The 26,151-nt window shown below is 36.0% G+C and overlaps 1 protein-coding gene across 1 annotated transcript in view; it reads right to left on the bottom strand.

Annotated features, from left to right (window-relative positions):
• XIRP2 (xin actin binding repeat containing 2) overlaps positions 1–25,143 on the bottom strand; it is a 36,313-nt gene extending 11,170 nt beyond the window's left edge. The window contains exons 1-4 of the mRNA XM_068196791.1: positions 24,843–25,143; positions 10,340–10,493; positions 6,368–6,504; positions 3,970–4,101 (exon numbers count right to left, since the gene is read on the bottom strand). Of these exons, the coding sequence (XP_068052892.1) occupies positions 3,970–4,101; positions 6,368–6,504; positions 10,340–10,493; positions 24,843–25,124 (705 nt within the window). The 5' untranslated portion in view covers positions 25,125–25,143. The remainder of the gene's footprint in view (positions 1–3,969; positions 4,102–6,367; positions 6,505–10,339; positions 10,494–24,842) is intronic.
• Positions 25,144–26,151: the final 1,008 nt, after the last annotated feature.

The following is a 26,151-nucleotide window of genomic DNA, read 5'->3' as shown; positions in this document are numbered from 1 at the left end:
GATACATGAAATATGTTCAGAGTAGTCATTATGTGTCCTTTGAATGGTGTGGGGCATAAAAAAGAAATATAATTAGACTTAATGTAGTCAGGAAGCAAATGTAATCTGAATGTCACTAGTGCTTTATTGCTGTAACTTTGGTACTGCTTATGAAGTAGTTGCCATATTGCAAAAGACCATTATAATTTAATGCTATAGCGATGGCCATCAAAAATGCAGCCCAAACATTATGAGCCAGATTTTGATGATATAATTACACTGCCCTGTTCTGGGCATGCTGGGAGGTAGAGGGACATGGAGGATTTCTTATTTTGTGTGTCAGTCAAAATGGCTAATTGAAATTCCAGTAACAGGGTGTTAAATGCTGCTGGTTTATTACTCTGAACAAGTGGAGAGTTAGAAGACCTGTGATTTCAACCCTCCTCTATAACTGCCAACTTTTGGATACAGCATTACTGTAGGTAGGATTAATTTAATCTACCCCATTATGGTTTGTGGCATGTTTTGTAGATCCCATGGACTTTGTAGTATATTCTATAAAATCGGTCAATTACATTTTGTTTATGGCATATCATGAGTAAACTTCAGAAAGCCCTGTCAGCTGGATGATTTTTGCCATGCTGCTTGCTCATGAATGGTTTCTTACAATTTTTTCATTTTCTTTCAGACTTCTTTATCCCCAGTCTCTCACATTTGTTTCCTGTCACCCTTTGTGTGGGCTGCTGGCCTTCCTGTGCGTATCTGTATGGTGCTTAACACAGAGCACTACAGTGTACTGTTGTGTCTCTGGGTAATAAGTCACTCTAACCTAAAACAATATGGTTTAAAAATAAACATGTAAGTCTGAGAATAAGTCTGTATAAGTGTTGTTAGAGGAGTGTTTTTTATGTAGGCATTCAGATCCTGTTACTGAAGAGAGCTGTAATTGCTACACACATTTATGTTAGTGGCCCATACAACAACTTTAGTGCTTCTGTACTGCAATAATTTAGATAGAATTCTTATTGAAAAATGTGCCAAGATTTGAATTACCAGTAATTGTTCAGTGTAATTTAGACCAAGGTTTGCTTTTTTTTTGTGTTGATATTTTTAGTTTCCTTCTGTTCAAATAACAATTAAAACTTACTTTCTCTTTCAAAAATAGAATTGTTTTTCAGCTCAGAATATGTACAGTACATTATATGTAAATATGCATAAAACATGTATACAGTTCTCTATCTATGTAAGTATGTATTTCAAGGGGATCAAATGGCTCAGAGGTTCATCCAAGCACAAGAAAGTCTTTTACTATCTCACAATTGATGCATAATGTTGAACTGCACATTATGGTGCAACATATAATTACATCAACATGACATGATATCAACATATAATCTCTCAGAAGTTGGCTAATGTAATATTGTTTATGTATTGACATATTTAGAACTTTCTGTTCTAAATGAACAGTATGTATAAACTTGTAAGCAGAAGTGGAAGTAAATTGTGAGCCTGAATCTTAAGTTACAAAGTTAGTGACAATGGAATGACTATTTGGCATGGATCTTAATTTCTTCCTCAAAGCAATGTTTTTTCACCTATTTATGTTCTTTAGCACAGTCTCACTGCACATCAGCTCAGTGAGAGTCTTGCAGAAATTTCATATAAGAACTTCACTTATCTGCACTTCATCCCTATGATTTGTCAGCCTTGCTTATTTGTATGTATATACTTAGGGTGCCTTGGGCACTATATGAAAGATTTCATTTAAATGTCAGGTTTTCACCATTCAGTGACGTTGTCCCATTATTCAGTCTTTTTCTCTGCAATTGCTAGAAAATGGGCAATTGCTACAGTAGCTGTCTTAGAAAATTGCTCTGGAATGACCCTGAGTGAAGGAGGGGTATCTATGCCCGAGTCAGTTCTGACATTCTGTACTGTATGGGTGAGTGAATATCAGATGTTTTCTCTGTGTTCCACTCCTTTGCTGTGTTGGAGGTTCAAGCTTACTTGCCAGCTAAGGCTCATTTCTGACGCCAGGCACTGAGGCTGTGCCTGAGCTGTCAGGTAGCTGAGCTGGGGTAGCAAAGCACTCCAGGCTGGCACCTGCACAGGTGTCACTCCAAAGCTCATGGCCTCTTCTCCTCTTGGTGGCTGAGCTAGAAGGTGCTCATGATGCTAGTGGTCAGAACACAGACCAAGTCTCTGATCAGACTCTGGCTGAGTTTATGAGCATAGGGCAAGTCTGCAGTCAGTTTTCATTGCTGCTCACCATTTTGGACACGAGTTTATTGAGCTCTACTGGTATTATGGCATCTATTACAAAGAACCAATTTCCAGTACAATGTAGAGAGCTAAGAGTGATAGCTGCTGCCTGAGAAAAACAGGGAGATGAATAGTTATTATTTGCATATTTTATGACAATATTTTGAATGCAAAGTCATTAACTCCTTATACAATAATTGAATATATAATAGAATGTTCAGCTATTTAGATTGCTGTTTAAATATTTGTGTCCTTATTTTATCTTGGATTAATAGTTTGAATTTATCCAGATCTGGTGATCTTCAAACTATATGTTTTCTCTGTTTTGCCCCAGGATGGATTCAGTGACCTTGAATAATCTTTCAACTACTTAAGTGTATAATCCCATTTTCCATGAAAGTGCAGTTATGTTACATAGAAATGGGATTTTATGGTCTTGCAGTAAGTTATTTAACCTAAATTTAAGGATGGTTCTGTATGGTCTGAGTGATTTCTTTTTTCAGTGTATGTGGCTATTTCTGCTGATGATTTGAGAGAGCCTCCTCAACTAGCCACAGAGGAAAAATCCGTGGATAAGTATGCTTTGAGGTCACATCTTTACTGGAGAAATGGGACCATTCTAGTGGCTTTGTGGAGAGATGGATGTCCTGGGAAAATGCATCTGCACATCACAGAAATGAAATTATTGGGTTCTGCGTAAGAGAAAAGTCACATAATTTCTCTACCGGGTTCTATATTCATTCACCCAGAAAACTGGCAGGTAGAGTGGGCCACGTCATCAGAAAAATATGTTCATAAAACTTACAATACCATAGATTATGCACCATTGTAAGTGTGTCCCACTATGGCATTTTTCTGATAGTTAAAGATGCATTAATACCCCTGCAGCAAACTGTGTCTTCCCTACAAACTGGAGTTTTGCTTGTTGTCTGTGCAAATTGTTGATATAGGTATTAATGTATAAGAAATGAGAGATGAGTGGTAGATATGATGATACTTATTTAACATGAAAATAAACCTATGGCAAAATGTTAATGTGTCTTTTTCTACAAAGCTGGGAGAACAATATTGCTTAAAAATCTCTCCGAAAAGTGCAGGATGGTAAAGAAATTTACTGTTTTTCAGAGTGCACAGGACAGATTGTATAGCGTTTTATTGCAGGGGATTTCACATAGTCCAAAATCGTTATCTCCTACAACGATTTTGCATGGTATAGCCTAATGAAGCAATGAAATATAGAGGTCTTTTATCTGAAGCAACACTTAGCTACTGCTTTGCTCTACTTTCATGTAATGTCTGGGTTCTTCTGTGCAATTTTTGATCTGTTTAGGGAATTTTATTAGATTTAATTCAATGGAAGCAGAAAATTCCTTTTGAAAGAGAATGACTTAACAACAAGTTCAATAAATGCAAAATATCACCATGACACATGATAATGTATAAATCCCAGTCTTATAGACAGGTTTGGGTATAAAATACTGCTATATTAATAATCTGCTTTACACTCAATCTGAGTCTGGTTAAGTCTAAATTATAGTGAGTGTTCATCTGCATAAAAAATATATGAATCCTATGGTGCATTACAAATATAAAATTCTGTGAGTATGAACATTAGAAAAATGTTGTCTTACTCATAATGAAAACTTATCAGTAAAGCAAGCAATCATTTTTTTTTCCTCAGTTATCTAGCAGGGCGGACCTAATTTGTTAGTATTAAAATGCTGTTACCTGTAGAGATCTATGCTGGTGCTGGTACTGAACAAAGGTCTTTTTTGGAGACATCCTTTGTACTTTCTCGAATTGTTTTCTTACTGCTGCCAGGCCACCAGGCACAGTACAGAACTTGGTCTTCTGTGAGCTCTAGAGTGATAAAATAAGACCAGTTGTTTTCTATTTGCATACAAAGCATACTTCTATGACCTAATTTTCTTTTTTTTTAACTAGTTAACAGCAGTATGCAGGAATGACTGTGAGAATCATGAATACTCGTTTTGGCACATTCATAGACCACTGCCCAAGAGGCATACTTGATGATTTAGACAACTTAAAGGTATGCTTGGCCTGAATCATGAGCACCAAAAGAAGTAAGTCCCATCTGCTTGATTGGCAGTAACAACCACTTTCCAGAACAACCTTTCTGCTGTTCCCTCTTCTTGTCTCTTCTGAATTCCATAGCATTCAGAGTTTCCACCTGGTCCTCTCTGTGTTTCCAATGGGTAATGTTGGAAAACATGCAGAGAGCTTCAAGCAGGCCTTTCTGGGATGGCCTGTCTTCCCCAATAATAGCAATGAAAGTCACAAGAGGGCACTTAGCCCCAGGCTTCCTCTTCCAGTTCTGTCCCTTTTGTTGTCCTTTTTAGATGGTATTGGATGAAGCTTTAAGCATTTTAATGTATTAATTGCTATGCAGAAAAAAGCCCACCCAAAAATTAGCAATACATTTGTAATGAAGCTACTAAGTAGATTTACTATTTATATATATGAGTGAGTAAGCAGATCATAAAAAAACAGGTGGTTTTTTTCTCTGTGATGAAGGCTGCATGATTATATATGTACATGGATATGTGAATGTGGAAAGTAATTGTTTTAATGAATGAACATTTCAGGCCCACCTTAACAGTCATTTGGAGGTATTTTGAACAGGTAAATGCAGTTATGGGCCCTCTATTGAAATCTATTATTTCCCTTTAATGGAACCAAATATAAAGTTCCTTTTTTCAGGCAACCATTCATTTCAGCAAGAAATTTCAAGAGGTTTCTGAGTCTAAATGAAATAGTTCCTATGTGCTAAACACAGGTTGGGTCAGGCTTCCTGCAGTTCTTTTCATTGTGATAGAGTACTAACTTCAGCAAAGTTTCTAATTGCTGGAGTAGGGAACCTTCTCAGACAGGTGAAATGCAGGAATATGCTCCAAATACACGCCAAGCAGCTGGGTCATCAGGCAGGAGTTTGATGGCTGGAAAACACTTGGACTCTGGTGGCTGTTTTCACTATGTGGTTTCTGGATTATCCAGGCACCCAGAAGGTCCCTTCAGGCAATGCCAGCCCCCTTTTTCCAAGACTAAAGTGAGGTAAGACTGGGAATCCTCTACAACTGTACTTGCATATGGATGAAGATAATGTCTGTTGAGAACTGAATTGTAGTCCTTGTTTTGCCAGGTATGGTCTCTGATTTACAGAAATTACTCTGGCCTAGTTTACAGTGAGAAGAAGGTATTCTTTGCATATGCTGAAAGTTTGCTGTAAACAAAGACCTTTGTCATTCTGACATTAGAGCAAGCCCTCAAAATGCCTTCCTTTCCTTATACAAGGGATCTGAGCTGCAACTTCTAGCTGGGATTTTAAGATATGGTAAAAACACACTTTTTAACCCTTAGTGTTTCTGCAGAACCGAGGAAGATTTTCCTGTCTGAGATCTGAAGAGACAGTTTTCAGATATTCCTGACTGATAATTCAATGTGTAGTGAGGAAGTCTGTTTTACTAGCTTACAAATTCTGTTAACCAAATAAATTATGTACTACTTGGTATCGATATTTTAAAATTTGCAGTGAAATACTTAATCCTGTTGATAGACATTTAGAGAGAGATGTAAAACAAAATTAAGAAGTATTTTTTTGTAACTACTCTTTTATATAATGCCGATTTAAAATAATTTTATTACACAACAATACTTATTCATACCCCTTGTCTCATAGAGCTACTATTTTTAAATGCAGCAATTTAAAATTCCATAGTTTGAACAGCAAGAGGTCTAAACTTAAAGTGCTTTTGAATATGATTTTATTATTTAGTAATAATTTTAGTAATGCAGAAGCTGCTGGCTATCACAATCCTACAGCCCTAATAAATGCAGCTCATACAACAGTGAAAGGAAAACCCAGTCTTTCTAATGAGTTAAAGGGAATTGTCCAGATGACCAGAGCTTTATAGCATGAAAAATCTCTCTCACCAGAGATAGAGACTGATGCATCAATAACTTTGCTAAGTAGGTTTGTTAATTTAGGTGTCAAATTTTGATCCCCAAAATGGTCCATCAGGCAGCCTGGATAAATAAAGAGGGCAGGATATGTCACGGTGCAAAGCAAATGGAGAGGTAGGAAGGTAAGAAACCATTGATGTCTTACATGGGCAAAGGACACCGCAGCCTTGTACATAGCCATTCTTTCTTTAAAGGAGACAGTCTCCTGGAAATCCAGCAGTGTGTTATCAGCCCTGGGAGTGCTCTCTTTAGATAGTCCTCTTACAAGTTTGCGAGACTCCACTGTAAGTACAAACAGACATGGCATTTTCTAGGAGGAAAATAGCTACATTTTTACTAAATCTTGAAATAAAAGCCGTAGCAGAAAGAAGTAGCATACATTTTTTTACAAGTTTATCTTATTTTCAATTTAGAGCTTAGAGAGTACAGAAAAATTTAAGTCAATGAAATTTTTCAGAGTGGGAGAAATTTCTTGTATAAAAACAATAAACTCTTAATTTAAAAAATTAGGAAATTTAAAGAAGCATAGTATTTTTCTGATAGTGTTATATTTGCATTATTTTATAATGCAAAAAGTAATTTTAAGTACTACAAGTATTCTATTATAATTAGATATATTATGTTCGAATTAGCCTTAGTCTTTATAGTATTAATTTGCTTACCAGAGTCTGTCTGTTCTAAGTCTCTTGTACTGATCTTACATTAGGTTATGTTTTAGTTGGTTTAGTATTACTAAAACCTTGTAGAACATTACCTCCATTGCTAACTACATTTTAACCTTGTTTCAAGGTGTGAAGAGGTTATAGACTTATCTAGAAGTATTTGCAATTCAGCTACAGTGCACGTGGAGACAGCAGCTCAGAGGACTCTTGAAAAAGCAGCTCTGAGTTACTAGCACTAGGAGGTTGTTCTGCTGCTTTCTGCACTCATTTGACCTTGTCAAAAGAATTCCATGCACCCCAAAAGGTGCCTTAAATTTAGTGTAAAGATATTTTTCCTTCTTTTAGACAAAGGGAAAAAGTACGTTGTGATCATCTCTGTTGTCAGTGATAAGAGAAATTCAACAATAAAAAAGTGACTTTGGAACAAATGTCTGTTCATCTGGCACAGAACATAGTTCCAGGGAAGGGGTATTCCACCAAACAGGGGAGATTTCCAAGGCACATCTGGCCTTTCTGCCTGTTCCCTCTAAAACTGTTAAGCTGGCATAAGTTCAGATATAGCAGCAAATATAACAGGTAATTCTAATCTTCAGTGAAAATCAGATGCAGACATGCATAGAAGAGTGATCTCAGTGTAAATATACTCAGTTTCTTAGTATTTTTACCTGACCCTACTCAAGTATAGCTTACATAAGGAAAATTTTCTATTAAGCTTATCCAATGCAGAAATTTTGCATATTTTATGTTATGATGATAGACAAAAGAATGGTATAGTTCAAGAAATAATAGTAGCAGCAGTGAAAGAGTCAGTGAAAGTCAGCTGAAAGTAAAAGAAGGATTTTCAGGGAAAGTAGAAATCAGGAGAGAAATCTGCTGTTTTTCAAATAAGAAGTCTGTGCATTAAACCAAATCCAATGAAAACCATGGAAAAATTGAAAGTTTGGCAACACAGAGGTATAGTCCACCACAGCCAAAATGTGTCAATTCATTTTTAAAGGCAGATTGAATCATGTAACACACCAGAATGAAATTTTTATGCCATTGCTTTAATTGTTAAGAATGTTTAGGAGTTAAAAATCTTTCTTGGCATTTTGGTTCAGCAAGGGATTTTTGGATTGTACGTAGTCGTAAGCATGCAAATGGTTTCATTAAGTGCAATGGGAATACTTGTGTGCATGAAGTTGGATGTGGTTTAATTCCTTGCTGATATGAGGCCAATGAATTTAATAGACTGTTTTAAAAAACATTTTAATAGATACATATTATTAACCACCTGGGGAGTGAAGGTAATAGAAACTATTCTCTTGTTAGCTTTAAAAGCTTTAAATGGAATTTTTTTTGTCTTAAGAAGCTAGTTAATTTATAATATAATGTGAAACTCTTTGTAGAGGTATGAGAGATTATATGATCTAAACTTTGCTCATTCACTTTGCTCTAAGCTTTGCTCATTCAAGTGAACTTGAAGGTGTAATATATTCTGATTCTTTCGGAGATAAATGTATGTTTTAAAATGAACTAGTTGGTAAGAAGAGCCTTATCAAGTTGAGCTATGCCAACAAAATCTGTTTGCCTTTGTCATATGGGGCTTGTACAATAGTATCTATTTCTGAGAATTTAATTCTTTTATTAGTCGTGAGTTACATTAATTCTGTAAAGTAAATGAAGCTTGACAAATCATTTGTGCATAATAGAAATTGAGAATTCCAGATTTTTTCCATTTTTTTTCCCCTAACAATATGCCTGCATAGCTATCCAATATGGGCTTCTCCAGGTTTTCATGGCAGGTTGAACAGCAATATGAGCATGACCTTCATTGTTTTTCAGTGGAGACAACTGAAGTTGTTGGTACTCAGTCATAGAGCTTGCAGTAGATTATGCTCAATACCTCGTCTACGAAAATAAGGTTTTGGCATAACTGGAACATTTAGGAAAAACTTCCATAGCACTTAAGCGGTTTGAGGGTATTGTTCTTGCTGAAAAATTGAAGCAAGTTGGCATATATTGTTATTGGTTATAAAATACTCAAATCTCACGGTGATGGGAGAAATAATCTATGGATCAGCATTACCTTATTTTTTTCAAGACCTGAGTATTTATTCAAGTGCCGAGTTGCAGATTTCAGTGCCTGACCTCAGCTATTAGAAGTTTAAGAGTTTTCACCAGTGGTTTCAAATGAAAATGAATCTATAGGGAATTTACATCTCATAAGACTGTCTGAATGCAAAATGAGATACTATGGCTCTCACAGGAACAAGGAAAAACATTATTCCCTATGGGGCTGTCACGTTTTTGGAAAAAGCTTAATGTATAAGAGGTATAAATGTGCATTTTTGCATAAATCATATTCTTTGTTATTCCTGGTGGATCAAAAAATGCTTATGAAACATGCTGTGCCATATTTAGACTCAGAGGCAAAGTAGATGTGGAATGGAGGATTCTGTTTTCTTGTCAGAGAGGAAAAAAAAAGGCTTTGTGATAGAAATCTCTAAAAGAAGAAGGGGGAAACACTCCCAAAATAGTCCTTAAATTCAAAGATACTTGAAAAACTTCAGAAGATGCAGAGAAGAGGCACAAAAAATACTGCCATAGAGAGAACCGTAGCTGCCTAGTTAATGTTAGGTAGTTGTGGAGTGATATATTCTTAATATATAATTATCCTTCCAAGAAGAAATGTGGGGATATTAAAGGTCTCTTTAGTGTGGTAGGGAAAAAAAGGAAAACAGATAGGCAGTGGCTGAAAGTTAAACTTGATAAAAGAGCAGGTCTGTAGTTTGAACAATGAGCTTAATAAACTTAGCAACATTAACTAGAAAAGGTCTTGTGAATTAAAATTTCCCTTTCCCTTTAAAATTCCAGAGTCTGACATAGGTAAATATGCAGTCTAAACATTTTCTGATCAAAAAAAGAATGGAATCAATAATTGTTTGATATTATGTAGAAGACTTATTAATTTTATTGGGAGACTGGACAAGTCTTTTAATGCTATTTATTTGGGTAATCTGTTATTTTATATAAGGTCAAGTCCTAGACACTCAGAAGTCAATAAGTGGTTTTTAATCAGAAAATTTGATGGTGCATATTCTTTCTCTGTTAAAACAAACCAAAGCACAGATATAGCCACCTTTTTATATCTTCAAGCACTGATCTCCAAAGCAGGATATGTGCATCCCAGGGCCTGTGCAACACAGTCGTTTGGGGTGCAGGAATCAAATATTTTTTTGTGAATAAACACTTTTTAAATACTTCATTTTTAATCCATCCTACTTTAACTTTTATTTTGGCGTATGTTGCCTACGGTTGTACTAGTAGAGTAGTACAGGCACATGATTTGTAAATAAATATACAAACATTGGGAGGGCAGACTCATAAATATTTTAATGGTAGAGGTGACCATCAAAAAGGTTTGGAGACCACTGCGTTAAAGCAAGGTATCAGGTCAGTGTGGTAATGCTAACCTTCAGAGCTGTTGCTATGCCCATTTTCTGATGACATCTTTTCAAAGATTGCTCTCCCTCTTTTCACACTAGACTCCTCCTGAGAAATGGCAGAATGGTTCCCAGGCTGACTCTTCAATGGTGATGAAAGTGAATTTCTCTCACTTTCTGTTTCCTGTTAGAAGACATCAAGAACAGGATATGTGTTACACATTATTAATAGGAAAGAAATGTGGATTTTGGGGCAAATGGAGTGTACAGAGAGTCAATGGATTAAACACCAGTTGCTCTTTTAAACACATTTGTGCATAGAAAAGTTGATAGAGGGAGTTTTATTAACTTCATTTATCATTACATAATACATAAAAACAGCAAATGATGTCTTGGAAGTCAGATGTACATCGGCATTTGTATTTCAGAAATTTGATTTTCCGTTCTGCTGTGACTTTTCAACTGCATTTAGGTTATCACAGTAGTGGGCCAATGTTCCATACAGTTTACATAATATCATTAGCATCTCATAATCATTCTGTGGCCTCAGCCCTTCAAGGCAAAATGGGTAAATTTTTGCTAACCAAGGCTTTAATGTGTTGCAGTTTGTGTTTTGGGGTGCTTCTTCTTCCTTCCATGCAATTTGCTACTCAGTATGGAGTTGGATCCAATGGCTGTAAAATCTCGTCTACAACTCTTATGTTAAGTAAACAACTGAAACTGCTTCAGTACCAAAAATAGACTTTTTTTTTTTTGCAAGAGAATAACTTGAAAGGTTCACTGCATGTCCATTTCTGTTGTTCTGAAAAAGAAGTACAGTAGCAAATAAAAAGTGACCAGGTGGTTGGTCTGGTGACAGCATAAATCTTTCCAGCAAGGTTTTGCAGCACTTATCTGCTAGAGCCCTTAATTACTTAAATGCTGTAGGTTTTCAAAATGTACAGGCTTCATTAGACTACGTCCTTTTTATTGTTTGCAGGCAGCTTTGTTACTGTACACAAATTGTGTGTTATCCTTGTATGTGATCTCACTGAAGTAACTTCTAACTGCTTTTAGATTTAGAGATTATGCATGGTTTGTGTAAGAAGCAGAATAACTTGACCCATGAGTTGATTATCCTAGGTTAGAGAGTATTTTCCCATAACTGCTGAAAAAAAGAAAAAAAAAAATAATGCATTGCACATTAGTGAATTCTCAAATAGAAATCTTACAAAGGAAATAATGAAAAATAAATTGTAAAAGCAATTTTTGCAGTAAAATGTAAGCAATTTATATGTGTTCACCTTGGATTTTATGAAACTAAAAGTGAGAAAACACTGGAAATCTACTTTTAAAATGAGTGCATCACTAGTAATCAAGGACAATTGTGCTTCACCCATCTTTAATAAATTTATGCTTTTCTCAGACCTGCTGCTAGTTTTTATCTTAAATATGGGTTGTATTTCACATCCTGACCAGTAGTCATTCCTTGCAAGAGTGTTCCTTCCAGCACATGTACAATAGGTTATGTCTTGTGGAAATCCATAATTTTTAACAGTCTGCCTACTTCTGTGACTTACAGTAGCTCTTGCTTGACAGCAACAGGAAGTTTTTGCATGATGTGTCAGCATTGAAAAAAATTATTAGACCATAGAGGCTAAAGGTTTTTATTACCAGGAGTATTGTAAAGCCCGCTTTTTTTTTTTTTTAATACCTAAGGTATTTTCTTATTACATTAGTCTGTCCCCTCTTCCCCCTCTATTCCTTGCAACAACCACAGCTGCTCCCGAATTAAACTTGAAAAGTGGTCTTGGATATGGTGGGTGGTGGGGTTTTTTTTTTTTCTTTGTTTTTTTTTTTTTTTTTTTTTTGTGGGGTTTGTTGCCTTTTACTTATCAGTTTTACAGATTTAATAATAAAAAACAAAACATAATTGGTTTAAAACTAATTCTAATTATTCTCTTATTGCTTTTACAGTTAGAAGCACATTTTCCTTGACAATTATGGAAAGTATTTTGGAGGCAAATAGCAAGATAAAGATTTCTGGGGGGAAGAAAGTAGCTGTTCTTCTGCTCCATGACACTTCCGTGCTCTTTCCTCACTAGTCTGTTGATACTCTCAGGTTGTACACCCCAGTCAGAAGTGTCACAGTGGCACAGTGCCAGTGACACAAGCTCTGTGACCAGGCTGGGTTACAATACACAGCAGTGGTGGTGGCACTTGCAGCACAGGAGGAGAGAGAGCTTGGCCGGAATGTGGGTGCGCTGAGAGGAATGACATGCTTGTGTGCCAGGGGTAGCAGGAGACAGCACGTGGCTGAGAGGAATCGGGTATTTTGTGTGGGAAGGGCTATGGCTTAAAAATGCTATTAATTTTGTACCCTCTTTCAGAGTTGGTTATAAGTTACAATTACAGCCCAGTATTAATTATGGTCTTTTTATTTAAAAACACTCAAATGCTGGCCACTTTTGTCTTGTAGACAATCCATGATGCAGAAATGGCTCTGCAGAGGAGAAATGAAGGAGGGGGAGGGAGAGAAGAAATTAAAAGAAAATGCAGCTGTGTATATTGTTAGATCATGTTTGGCTCCTCCAGGTACTGCAGGCAGCCAGTACCTGGTGTAAATGAGAACAGCCTCAGGATCATCTTGCCCCAGCAATGTGTGTGCTTTCCCAAGTGAACACCAGAGAATCACTTTAATGATGTTCTAACTTCTACAGCATTAGAACAAAATAGAGAACTCAAAATATACTATGTTTTCAATTACCATTGGCATCGTTGAGAACAAACTCATTTGGTTGGGGTTTTTTGTTTTGCTTTTGTTTGTTTGTTTTGTAATTTCTATTCTTTTTTATTATATAGATACCAGTAATAGCCAAAAACTTCAGAATTTACTGTTTCTTACTATTATTCTTATTCTTGCAAACCAGGGACCAATATAAATTGGATTTGCATTTCTCTTAACTCTGAATTTTATTAACTTGTAGCATGTATCTACGATATTTTTTTCATATTTACATCTCTGTGGTAACAATTCCATTATCTATAAAATTTAAATAACTTAGTATTTTACACATGAATTTTAATAGGAATTTAGAAAAAATGGATACATCCTTTTTGACCATTTTTAATATGAATTACAGGAATATTGGCCCTTCTGGGGGTTTTCATGTAAATTCTCTTATGGAGAGACTTCTGAGATGTGGGCTACTATGGCAGAAGGTACTTTTAGACTCAAGCTGCTCTAACCCCATTTTGCAAACAGCATCCCTGTCTTAGTGGGGGCTTCGGGGTGATGATTTTCTTGCACAATGGCTCCAGCTGCAGTGCTAGAGCTCAGATTTATTTTCAAAATTTCCCAGGATTTCCTACTGTGAAAAAGTTGTTGAAGAGTGTTATGATTACCATAAACTCAGTTTAATCAGGATAAATTTAATTTACATTCTTTTCTGTTGGGGTATCTATACAGATAACCTAATGACAGAGGTTGTCAAAGACATCTTCTTAATAAGGATAGAATTAACATTTGAAAAGGCACTGAGGTAGTGCCAAGAGGTACTTAATTAGAGGCTAATATATGCAACTCTTGCAAAACTTGGCAAACGAAAAGTAAAAGATTTTTTTCTTTCTGTTTAATGCAGCATTCTGTTCATATCAAGCTTTTGTAGCTATATGTGTGGTCTTGGTGGGATCAGGTATTTAATTGGGATATAATCTGTTCTGTTGAGCACCGTGCTAAAAGCATTTCTACAATTTCATTTTTGTTGCATATAATTTCTTGAAGTCTGTCCATACTCAAGTAACTTCCTGTCATGTAATTACTTCAGGTTTATGTACTGCCTCTGATATTACATTCTATTTTTGTATGTGCTTCTCAGAAAAAGGTGACACAAGAAGCTATTTTTATGTTCTGATCTCATACTCTAGACATGATGAAAAGAATAAAGCACTGGAATGCCAAATTTCAAGGAATATGCAATCATTGCAGTTAGAAATGCCAACAGTAAAGATTCCAATTTCACTGGCCCACTGAGTGGCTATGCTTCATTTAGATAGTGAATTTTCCACTTGCTATCCAGTCCTGCACTCATCTAAAAGTCAGTAAGCCAGAACACATGAAGTTTTAAATAGAGGAAAACTATTTACCAAATTACTACTACCTTTTCTGCATACATAGAACTACCTTGGATTGCAAGAAGAATTTGCATTCAGCATATAAAGTAGATTTTCAGATCTACTATTAATTTTCAAAGTATTTAATATTTTTACAGGATATCTTTAAAAGTATTCAAAAGATGCAGTCTTCCTCATCCTGTGTGTGTTAACTTCATTCATTACATTTGCTACCTAAAGGAAAGCTGTCTACCACCTAACTTCCTTTTTATATGTGGTGTCTACTAAAAGGATGCTTGTGTAAGAATGGACAAAGAGGGGTAGAAGGAATAGGCCCAAAGAGAAAAGATAAAAGCGTTAGTGGAAAGGAAAATAATAAATCTGTAATTGTTCGAGGAGGTAGGACATGAGTGGAGCAGTAGGACGAGTGTTTGCAAATCAAATCTGTTGTTTTAAAGTTACATAAAATCTTGAGCTGTTAATGCATTTTACTTGGGTTTTAATTTTAAGTTAGGGTTCTATTCAAATAGTTGTTTCAATGCTCTTTGCAGAACTGACTCCTAACATTTGCTAACATTTACATGGCCTACAAAATGTTGGCATCTCAAATTCTAATTCAAAACAAGAGACTGCTTTGCTGTAGAGTACACAGAAATTATTTGAGGCCAATTCTTGTGCTGAGCAAGTTGATAGTATCTGCAAATCCCTCAATCATAGTGAAATAATTAAAAAGAAACCAACAAAAAAGATGAAACAGTACAATTTTGTCCTGTCTGAAAAAAACCTTTGGAAATACCAGCATGAGAAAAGCCTCTTTCTGATACATTTCTCATCTGTAATTAAAATTGTGGTGAGAATCCATTCTGGTGCAATGGGAGTGCATGGAATCATGTTTACCATCTGCTGGAATGCTGATGGCATTATTGAGATTGATGACAGACTCCCTCAAGTGCCTATTAGAGAGGAATGCTAATAACACCTGCTACATAAACTCTGAAGCCAGTAAGGAAACTGTTGAGTCAAAGCCATGGTTCTCGGTTGATGCTCTGCAATGCTCCATTTCACTAAGAGAATTTCTCTGGAGGCTTTGTAAAGAATCCCTGTAGCTGCCTGGGACCTGCTCGTTCATCTTATCTCCAGACCAGATCCAGAGATACGTAACCTTTTCAGCTGGAGACAGTTTTAAAATAAGACTATTTTCATTTGGAGGAAGGGTATAAAATAGCTGTGCTGTGTACATGAAACAGAGGCCCTGAAAAGAGCTTGTGACAACCTGAGGAAACCTTTGCAGAATTGCCATTTGTGCTGGTTTTGGCTAGGATATAATTTTTTTTTTTTCACAGTATCTGGTATGTTTCGAATTCTTACTGTAAACAGTGCTGGGTAATGTGAAGTTTCAGTTTTTGCTGGGGTCATACACAGTTATATACAGCAAATTGTATTATATTGATTTGAAATGTTACAGCATTTCTCACAGCATGGTAATGAAGACTGGTGCTAAATCAGCAGCTCGACAATGGATTAAATAGACAACTGGAGGACTACAGTAGGTACAGAAACTTCCCTGCCTAAACCAATCCTGTGCAGTGGTCCATATCTACTGGTATTATTGGCAGTCAAAGTACTTTTGTGTTTTATAAGCACATAAAGAAACTGAGGGCACAGTCAAGAAATTTGACAATAGTCAAACAAGTTTGAATGAGCCTTTTTGTAAGTATTATACTATAGTGATTGAGTAACATTTTTTAAAGCAGGGCAGGTAAAGTATCATTAAAAAACAAAATCAAGATAAAATTTTTGAAGACTAAACACTGAAAAAACCACGAACTCGGTAGAAGTAAAATTTGCTGCAGCGTTTGAAAGCAAATTTAAATAAAATCACATAAAAATCAAAGAGAATTTATACTAAGTGTGTACTAGAAGTCTATATAACTAACTAGCAGTACATTACCAGAAAAAGATGCAGAATAAGAATTCTGGATCTGAGACAGCTGTGTTTAATATGAAATATATTAGAAAGAACAGCAACAAAAGACCATAGAGGGTAGAGACAGCATAGCTTTCTGACCAACATTAACAGACTACAATTTCCAGGCTTGCTTCAAGTCATGGAAACTGTTTACTAAACCAGTGTGATTAGTAACCAAGAATATTATGGGGTATTTTTCCAGAGTCCTGACCTGAGGCAGCATAAAAGGCTCTCCACATAGGAGGCACAAATTGAGGTTTGAAATGCAGTGAAAATTAAATATAGTAGCTTTCTTCCTCTATCTCCTCCTGCCTTTTTAAATGTACAGATATATACCAAACATTTGAATCAAATACAATAACTGACACATTCTGTTTATGTAATTCCAAAGTAATTGGAAAAATACCTACCACAATATTAAATAAAATCCACACCAACACTTTTTTATAGAATTCTGGTCTTTTTTTAGTGCAATAAAGTCTTATTTTAAGTCCACAATGAACGAACTCTCTTCTTTGCATTGCAGTTGTAAAAGGAACACTGCTGTATACAAAATTAATGTGTCAACCTAAGTTTATCCTTTTTTTCTTTATTGCATTTCTCTTAAAGAGCATATTTAGAGATGTGATATCTTATCTCTGTGTTTTCACCTGTACATGCTACTGTTTGAATGCATGCAAGTATGAAACAAACATTATTTTTTGGGGGTTTCATGAGAGCATGTGGGGGCTCCAGCTTTTTGTTTGTTTCTTATAAATTCACAGACAATATTTGCTTTTCTTTGCACATTCTTGTTGAAATTTACTTAGCTACAGAGGCCTATTGGTTTAGCCCTCTCAACATTCTAAAAATGTCTCGGAGTGTTTCTCTGCCTTTCAGCAAAACAAAACAATGGTTGTGAAAGTGGTGTTTTCTAACATAATCGTTTTGTGTCTAGTACTGCTGCAGACGTTTACATTCTTTCTGTTGTCATTTTCCACAGTCATTTGCTATTTCAGGTTTGTTGTAATTATTTTAAATAGCTGAAAATTATTCGAAGTATGTTGTGGTGTGAAAGAGAAAATAAAAATACAAAGCAGAAACAAAAGCAGAGTGGGGAAGCAAATGGCTAAAGAATGGCCAGTACTTCTAGCTCTTGGTAGGGACTCTGTTTCAGCTGCGCGTACACTCTTTCCTCAACCCTCCCCTTCGTTTCCTTCCAAAATGTTGCCTGGGTGCTAAGATTTGACAATTTCCTATAAAGCTGGTTCCCAGATTTCACTGATACCACTTTTTGAAGTGGACAGGAGTGTTTTCCTTTATTTGTTTGAGCAACTGATGCAGATCCCTCTATTGTAGTCAAGAGCCAAAAGTAAATGCACAGGCTTAAGTCTAGCTGCAGTCTTTCCCTTAGGACAAGGTCCAAGGAATAGACACAGTATCAAGGCTTAAATGTATTTATTTCCATTAAACATATGATAATTTAAAAAAATTTAAATATGTGGTCCATTCTCTGATGTTCCGTCCAAAATTACAGAAAGTAATATATGTTCCAGTGCCCAGCATTTGTCATTTGTTCAGGAATTACACAGGGCACCTTCAACATAATTTACTCTGTACATCACCAGAGAATTGCATGCTGGGAATTTTGGTGGTCAAAGCATTCATGAACTTAAAATTCCTTGTAAGCTTTTTCTCAGTGAACTAAATTAAGTTTTACCCCACTGCTTTTTTAAATTATTATTTTTAATAGAATACTTGTATAGGCTCTAGATAGCAACTATCTTTAACAGGCCTTTTTTGTCTAATATTCATTGCATGTTTTTAAATTAGATTTTTTTCCCCACAATATTACTATCTATAAAAGATAGTAAAATTATGGGTTATCAGCATTCACTTTTTTAGGAAATAGCATTTTATTTGGTCAGATAGTGGACTGATGTTTGAAAATGAGCAATAAGGAAAAATGAAACATACTCAACAATGGATGATTAACAATGAGCATATAAAGAGGTTATTATGTAAGAGATGTAGCTGCAGGGAATTCAAGATGAGCTATAAATGATGGAGTTTCTGAGTCAATGGGTATAATTAGGGAGAGTCTCAAATTTAGTATTACTCTGGACCATTTTCATATCCACAATCCAGCAGTGATATTTAATATCTGTGACAGAATTTTATATAAACAGCTTTAAAGAAATAGAGTGCATAGCTTGAACACCCCTGGGTATACACAATTCACAGACTGTCTAATCTGCAGTTATATCTATTATTCCAAACTTGTTAATCAGGTGTTACAGTTGAAACAAACATACCATCACGACAGGAAAAAGAAACAATGTTCAGCAGCAGTGATATTTTCTTTCAAATTTTCATTTCCCATTTGCTAAATGCCTCATAATTGCTAAGATTTAGGATAACATGCCATGTTGCTTTAAATCTGGAACATCTGGGAAGCATCTTCACAGCATGTTTTTGAAAGAGGCAACAGAGCAAGCAGAATTGCTGCCAACAGGGAAAGACAGAGCTAAAGGAGCAGAAACAGAAGCACACAGGTGAGATCTTTGTAGTGAAAAGGATTCCTGAAGGATCTCTTCTGTTAAGATGGCTGATGTAGTAAAATGTGATTTTACAGGTGATTTGTACCTTCTGTCCTATAATGGCCAACATTGATATCTACCCATAAACTGGTACTACCTGTGCCTTGGACACGTAAAGATGGGAAGTCTTCTGTGCCATACATTGAAAACAGAGAAACTATTCTGCTTTCATGAAGATTCACAGCAGTAACATGGAACTCCTGAATATGGTTTGTTTGGACCCATTCACTTCAGCTTCACAACTTAAGAAACACGGTGAGTCCATTTCTCTTTGTACTAGATACTGTCAAAGAATAACAGAATCGTTAACAGTTTCTTCTAACAAATGCTGTTTAGGGTGGAGGAAAGACAATAGACATATTTGAGATATTATTTTACATGTATAATTGCCTGTTGAAATATTAATTATGAGTATGGTGCAGGTGCTTACTTGATTAACTTGATCATGTTCATTTGACACATTACAGGTTGTACTCTGCAAGCAATGTCTCTTTCACTCTTGTTTAAATTATGGATATGCTTTCTCCTGCATACCAGCACTGGTATGCCTGATTTCTCAGGCTTTAGGTCACAATCTTATTTCCTACCTAGTCAACTCAGTGTTATGTTTTCCTACAAGGGCTATTTCCAAAGACATGCTAGTAATGACATATTTACTTCTCATCTCTCCACATCACTTTCATGCTTCAAGAATTGATTGAGCTACCACAGGCTGGTAAAATGTTCCAAATAGAGCAGACAGAATGAAAGTGAAAATATTTTGAGATTTGTTCTGACATACAGGATAAATACTCAAGCAATTATTTAGGATAAGAAGTATTGTCTATAAAATATTACAAACTAAATTTAAACTAAATGTGGGGATTAAGTGAAAGAACATGTTATAAATAAAACATACCTTTCCAAACGTCATTTTCTGGCCACTGACTGTGGGAAGGAGCTGTGCCTTTCCAAGTGCTCTGTGGTCAGTTTCCCACAGAGGTTATCAAGTCTGATGCTGCTGGTTAATAGGTTGGAAACCATACAACAAAAATAGACTTGGCTAAAACGAGGTATTTACTGACTTATGTGTCAGAAAGGGAAGAAGTAATTTTTTTTGATGACCTAGAAAACTCAGTCCTTCACCTTCAAAATCAAACTGTACAAAACACAATGCGCATGGTGATTTGTTTCTAAGTAAAAGGTTTTAGCTTTACTGATCCCTGAAGATTTAAAAATGTTAATGATTATTTCTACAACACCCAGTTTTTGGATAATTTTTAAGTTATTATATCTTTAAAGAATACTTTGTGTGTGTGTATGCCTTTCTTAAGGAGTCCCAAGTGTCGTATTCCTCCATTGCCGATCCTCTTGATGTGCTTATTTAATAACACACAGTCACATAAGAGATAGCATCTGCACGTGAAGGCAGAGCTTCTTTGCTTTTCTCTGCCTACTGGAGACTTGAACCAAAGAATAGTCAGTCTGCTATAATCCTGAACTTAGCAGAAGGTAATTTATAAATCAGGCCCTAAAGAAATATGAAAAATATCAAATCTCCTCTCTGTTTGGAATGAAATTACCAATTTTTGAAAATGCAGTTAGCTAGTTGCAAAATCTAGTTTCTTCTGGCAACCACCACAGCTTAAAAAAAAAAAATCACATTCCTCTAAATCCTTCTAAAAATGAGAGGAAGAGCAAAAGGAAACATGGTTGTATTTATTTCCATACACCTTATTGTTCTTTCATATGTTTCACGTAGAAACATAGATATGTCTATTCTACAAATAGAGGTATATTACACTATTAGCATATTGAAAGAAAAACCCAACCTGATACTTTTCTTTTCTTTAGTTTTCCTGAAGTGAGTGAGATTCTTCTCTGTTTACGCTATTCAATAATTACAAAATTAAATGATACTGCTCTTTAACATCAGTGGTCTTTACTGAAAGACCTAAAGGCAAAACTCTGTCATATCTGCAGTGATACGGGTAGAAGTCCTGGAAATCTCAAAAATTGTCAGAAGCCTTTTATTTCTAAAAAGTCTTTTGTTATACACTCTTTTCATTTTCTAGACTTCTACAATACCTGTTAATCTGCTGTATATATTTTTAATTTTGTGGGGATATCTGTTACCATGTTACCATGTAATTATGGTGTTTAACAGCATTAAAAAAATTTGGACCTAATCTCCTAGAGATGTGCTTTGTGGTTTTAAATAGGCCTATTTAAATACTTCTCTGTTCCAGAAATAACTGTGATTTTCAGACTGCCTTCCTAGGAAATTCAGTCATCCTGGGAAGTGGCATTTGATGCACTGTCATAAGCCGTAGCTCAAACAGTAACTTCTCTCCCTGTGAGGAAAAGGGGATGATTCTACCCTTGTAAGGTGAGATCCCATTACAGATTGTTTCCTCTGCTGTCTCCTCTGCTGTCCACACCTCCAAATAAAGAACAAAATGGTAAAGCTGAATTGAAGGTAGAAGAATAAAAGCGTTCTTAAGGATCTGCTAAAAAAAATATTATCACTTTTTATTTGGAACACATACAAATGCTTGACCGAAGCATAGCTGCTTAATAATTAGGCAAGTAGTAAAACAAATTGCAGGGACCTCTAGAGAAACCACTTACCAGGTATGGTGGAGGAGAAGGTCTGACATGTTGATGTGTCCCAAGTGTGAATAATTTGTGCTTATTTCAAATCCAGTTTTGCATAAAGTTATACCAACAAGTGTAATGGTGTAACTAGCATGTAGAATATACCTTAGAGGAGCTGAAGAACTGCAGGTGGTGAACAGGGATGGAATGTGGGTCTGTGCCAGTTCACTGATTAAACAGGGAGGAACAGCAGTACATTATAGAACGTACTTGGTGTATCTACATATATATATATATATATATATAGATAGACAAATGCATAACATACTGTAATAGTTTGGGGAAGTGTTTGTGAACAAAGGAGGTTTGGGAAGCTTCATTTTTACCATTAGAACAGCTGCTTTTTCTAATGTAAAACATTGTAAATGCCAGTGAGAAGTCTGACATACACTTTCTAGAAAGGCAAAAATTTAATATATCTTCCAAACTGTGAAAAGCCAGGCCAGTTGAGAAAAGAGTTAAATAACAATAGGCCTAAATTAAAAGGCTCCAAAACTAGACTTGATTATTAACTTATTAATACTCCTACGAAAGAAATACATCTAAGTTCCACTAGGACAACCTCAGGTGAATTCAAAGTAATTTGAATTCATTAAGTGATTTAGCTTCAAAATCACTGAACTTGGTATTTACTGACTATTTCCTCATTTTGTGTTATTTATTGCAATATGAAGCATTAATTTCATCCAAATAAATAGGATTGGGCAAAGTCTTAATACATTTGCATCTGTTTGTAATGATGTCTTCCACTTCTGAAGCAGCAGAGTGTTCTTTATATGATTGATCTAGTTCTTTAAAAGTGGGGTTATGGTTTAGTGTGATTTAATTGTCCTGATTTTCTCTATTAATTTTGTACATATACAAATAATAGCACTGCAGTGAAAATACAACCTGAATGAGAGATTTTAGAATGTTTAATCAGCAGTATTTTGCCTCAGAAGAAAATCTGGTTTAATATATCTGTGGTATAATGTAATAAAATGGACTCAGTGTTGAAAGTCTGGTTAGTCAAGAGATAGTCCAAGCAGGGTTCCAATATTTGGCATTCTTTTCCTGAGTATAAAGTTAGTAAAGATACTCGTTTGTTCATATGGTAACATAGGGCATTTTGTTTAGACATTTTGTTTAATTTTTTCCAATTTCACGGTGATTTCTATGACTTAGTTTTACATATTGCTGTTTTTAATTTGGTTCTAACCTTCTTGATGGCTTCTGGGTGAAACTACTACAAAAATCCAGGGAAAATGCATCATCTCATTCTTCATTCTTCCCTCCTCCTGCCCATGTAAATGTACTGTGGCTGAAAGAGATTGAATCTTAAGCAGTCAGAGTGCTGAAACCTTTCCATGGCCTTTTATTATGTTGTGATATAAGTATCTTCTTGTGTCAGTCACTACTTGATGATAGAAGTATAGTCAAGATGTGCATTCTGAAGGCATCCTAATACAAATTCTGTTGTTTTTCATGGTAAGTTTTTTATCTCATGATATATTTAACTACTAAAATACTTAGCAATAATTAATATTAATAAATACTACTGTTAACTCTAACCTCTTAAGTCATTAGCATTAAATGCTTAATAAGTACCTTTAAATATCTTCAGTATTGTTTAAATAAAAGTCTTTAGTTCTCTCAAGAGAATAATGCTGTATAAGTCCAAAATATTATTCTTTCTCTCTCAGTAAGAAAGTCTTCATTCCAGTAAGACTAAAAATAGAACCAATTTTCTCCTACAAGATTGATTGTGTTTGCAATACTGAAAGATTTGCTTCATAGAGAGAAAAGTTTATTTTGCTACCTTAAAAAAAATTCTAGGATCAACCGAAAAGGTCTCCACCTTAAAAGCATTTGAACATGCCACTTGGAAGCAGTCTATGGCTATTTTATATGGTCTTTAAAGTGCTCAATAACCCCATAAAGTTTTAACCTTTCTTTTAATGGTTCCTGTTACTTTGTATGTTATATGTTTAAAGCCAATGAAAAGATTTTTTTTTTCATGAATCACATGAATTTTTATTTTACTGTTCACATAAAAAAGCTTTATAATACTTTTTAGTACCTCAGTTTTGTGTATGAATTATATAATTGTCAGCAGGTATTATTCTGAACTGCAGATTCTGGACCAGAAAGCCATGTTTAAATCAGCCTGGGTATTAAAATGAAGTGGGTAAATGACTTGACTGCATGGACTGGCAGAGTCATCCTGCAGCAGAACACATTATGAAATCAAGTATTAATATGTCTTTAATTGTGAAGCGGGGTATAAGTTATTCAAATGGGATTTTTTATTTATTTTTATTTATTTTAAACTGATAGCGAACAAAAACTGAGGAATTAAAATGTGGAAGGTATAAAATACTCCATCAGCAACCAAACCTTGCAGGGGCATTTCAGTTTTCATGCAGAAGAGGTAAAAGTTGCTGAAAGATTTTCTAGCTACAATAATGAATTAAGTCACCCTATTTTAAATAAGATTACTAACCTTTTCAGTATCCTTCACTTCTATGGAGCATTTTTTAAGCTCCAAGAAAAGTCTAGCTTTTCCCCATATAGTTCAAAGAAATCAGAGACGTTTCTCAGACAAAAATCTGATGCCAAATAAAGGTTGCAATTTGACCAGGCCTGTCATGTTAATGCCAGTGAAAGCTAATGTGTAAAATGACAGCAAGATTCTCATTGAAAGGGAACCAGTACTGCTCCACAAATAAGCAAATGCTTCAGAAAGTTTTGGAGTGTTTGTAAATCGTTTCATTTGGGAATTCTTCTATCAGCATTAATATGAGACCCCGAGATTCACTCAGTTGGTCAGAGTATGGTGCTAATAATGCCAAGGTTGTGTATTTGATCCCTGCTCAGGCCATTAACTTAAGAATTGATGATCCATGTGGATCCCTTCCAACTCAGATTATTCTGTGATTCTGTGAAATATCTTGGTTATTTCCTCATCTAAAAAGCACAAGCCAAACACAACTGCACACTAGTTCACCTGATAGCTTGGCAATTAGCACCAGTCAGAAACCATTAAAATGAAATAGACCAATAAAATTGTGCAGTAAGGAAAGCTATAGATAATAATAGATAATGACAACCACTGTTAACAAACTGATGCAAACAGTCCACAGGACATCCATGGGAGCTGTGGCCCATGCTTCCCATTCCCAGCAGGGCACAGCAGAGGGGCAGTGTGAGGCTGGGGAAGCCACTCTGGGCCATCTCCATTTCTACCCTCAAGGTGCCTCCCCGCCCAGGCACTCACCTTCCTGCCACCCAGCGCCTCAAAGTGGCTCCGCAGCTCCTCCACAGTGACAGGGACGTGCTCCATCAGCTGAGATCCACCTAGGGTCCCCTCCTTGAACACATCTGCCCTCCTGCTGTCTGATGGCATCTTCTCCGGGGTGATCCTGTCTGGCACCAGGGATGGTGGGAGTGGTGAGTGCTGGAACATCAGGGCTGGTCGTGTAGCGTTGGCAGACTCCCATCTCTGCTTGAGGAGCTCCACGGAGCCCTTCTGCAGGGGCAAGTCTGCCAGTTCCAGCATGCCCTGCCAATGCAAAATGCACCTGGGTCAGAGGCCAGTGCATGGTGCCAGCAGAGTGCCACAGAGTGGTTCAGGAGCCCTTGTGGGTCGCAGGACAGGCTGGGACGCAGACTGGTGGCTGGGACAGAAGCCACTTCCCAATGAAAGATGTGAGATCCAGTAAGATCAGATCCAGTAGGAGTCAGTGAAAGGGTTCAGTGTGTTCATACAAGAGGAATATGTGAATTATAGAGTGAATTAAAGGTGCTGTTCAGACATTTTATTCTTAAGCTTGACAGCAGAATTGCTGTCTATCATGAATGGAAAAGGAGCAAGCATGCAATTAGTGAGAATTCCAAACAAAGTGGGGTTAATGAATGAGTGCCTGGTAATCAGTGTGTGCTGCATGAAAGCTGTTGTGACAGGTGACTGCTGATTTCTTTAAGACCTGATACAGCTGTCTGTGTTGTGGGTTGAGTCATAGCATTTTAAATCAGCTGGGAGAGAAGGGCTACTGCATTAGCTGAGAGACTGCTTGGGTAGCTGGAAACATAACCCAGGGTAGTTCTCCTAATTGCACTGTAGCTTTTGTCAGGTAAATTACTAAGTGTTGATATCCAGCCTTTCTGATCTCACAAAGACTTATTCTGTCTTTCTTATGGTACACTTGGGAAGGAAAATTGCTATTCTGTTATTTTGCACCAGTTGATGAATTCTGCTCCCCTTTTCCTGAAATCAGCTCCCAACAGGTTTGATTTTGTTTTCTGCCTTGTAGCAAATACTCAAATGTAAGTTTTCACATCTCATTCTAAAGGAGATTAAGTAAAAAAATGTGAATTTAAAATAGTAATGAGAAAGAAATGTTAACAAGAACTGCAGCCCAACTAGTAACTGAAATCTTAATTCATGAGTCCCTTTCTCTTAGAAAGGAATTCTTGTATGTGTGTAACAGTCCTTTAATTGCTTATGTTTGAAAGAGTTTAATTTAATCTGCATTGTTGGGAGTTGGACTTCAGGGTTTTTAAGTAATTTTTTAACCAGAATTAAT

Source organism: Anomalospiza imberbis, chromosome 7 (genome assembly GCF_031753505.1).
Source record: "Anomalospiza imberbis isolate Cuckoo-Finch-1a 21T00152 chromosome 7, ASM3175350v1, whole genome shotgun sequence".
In the NCBI taxonomy this organism is placed as follows: domain Eukaryota; kingdom Metazoa; phylum Chordata; class Aves; order Passeriformes; family Viduidae; genus Anomalospiza; species Anomalospiza imberbis.
The sequence above is the reverse complement of the archived record's forward strand: the minus strand, read 5'-3'. Positions and strand labels throughout refer to the sequence as shown.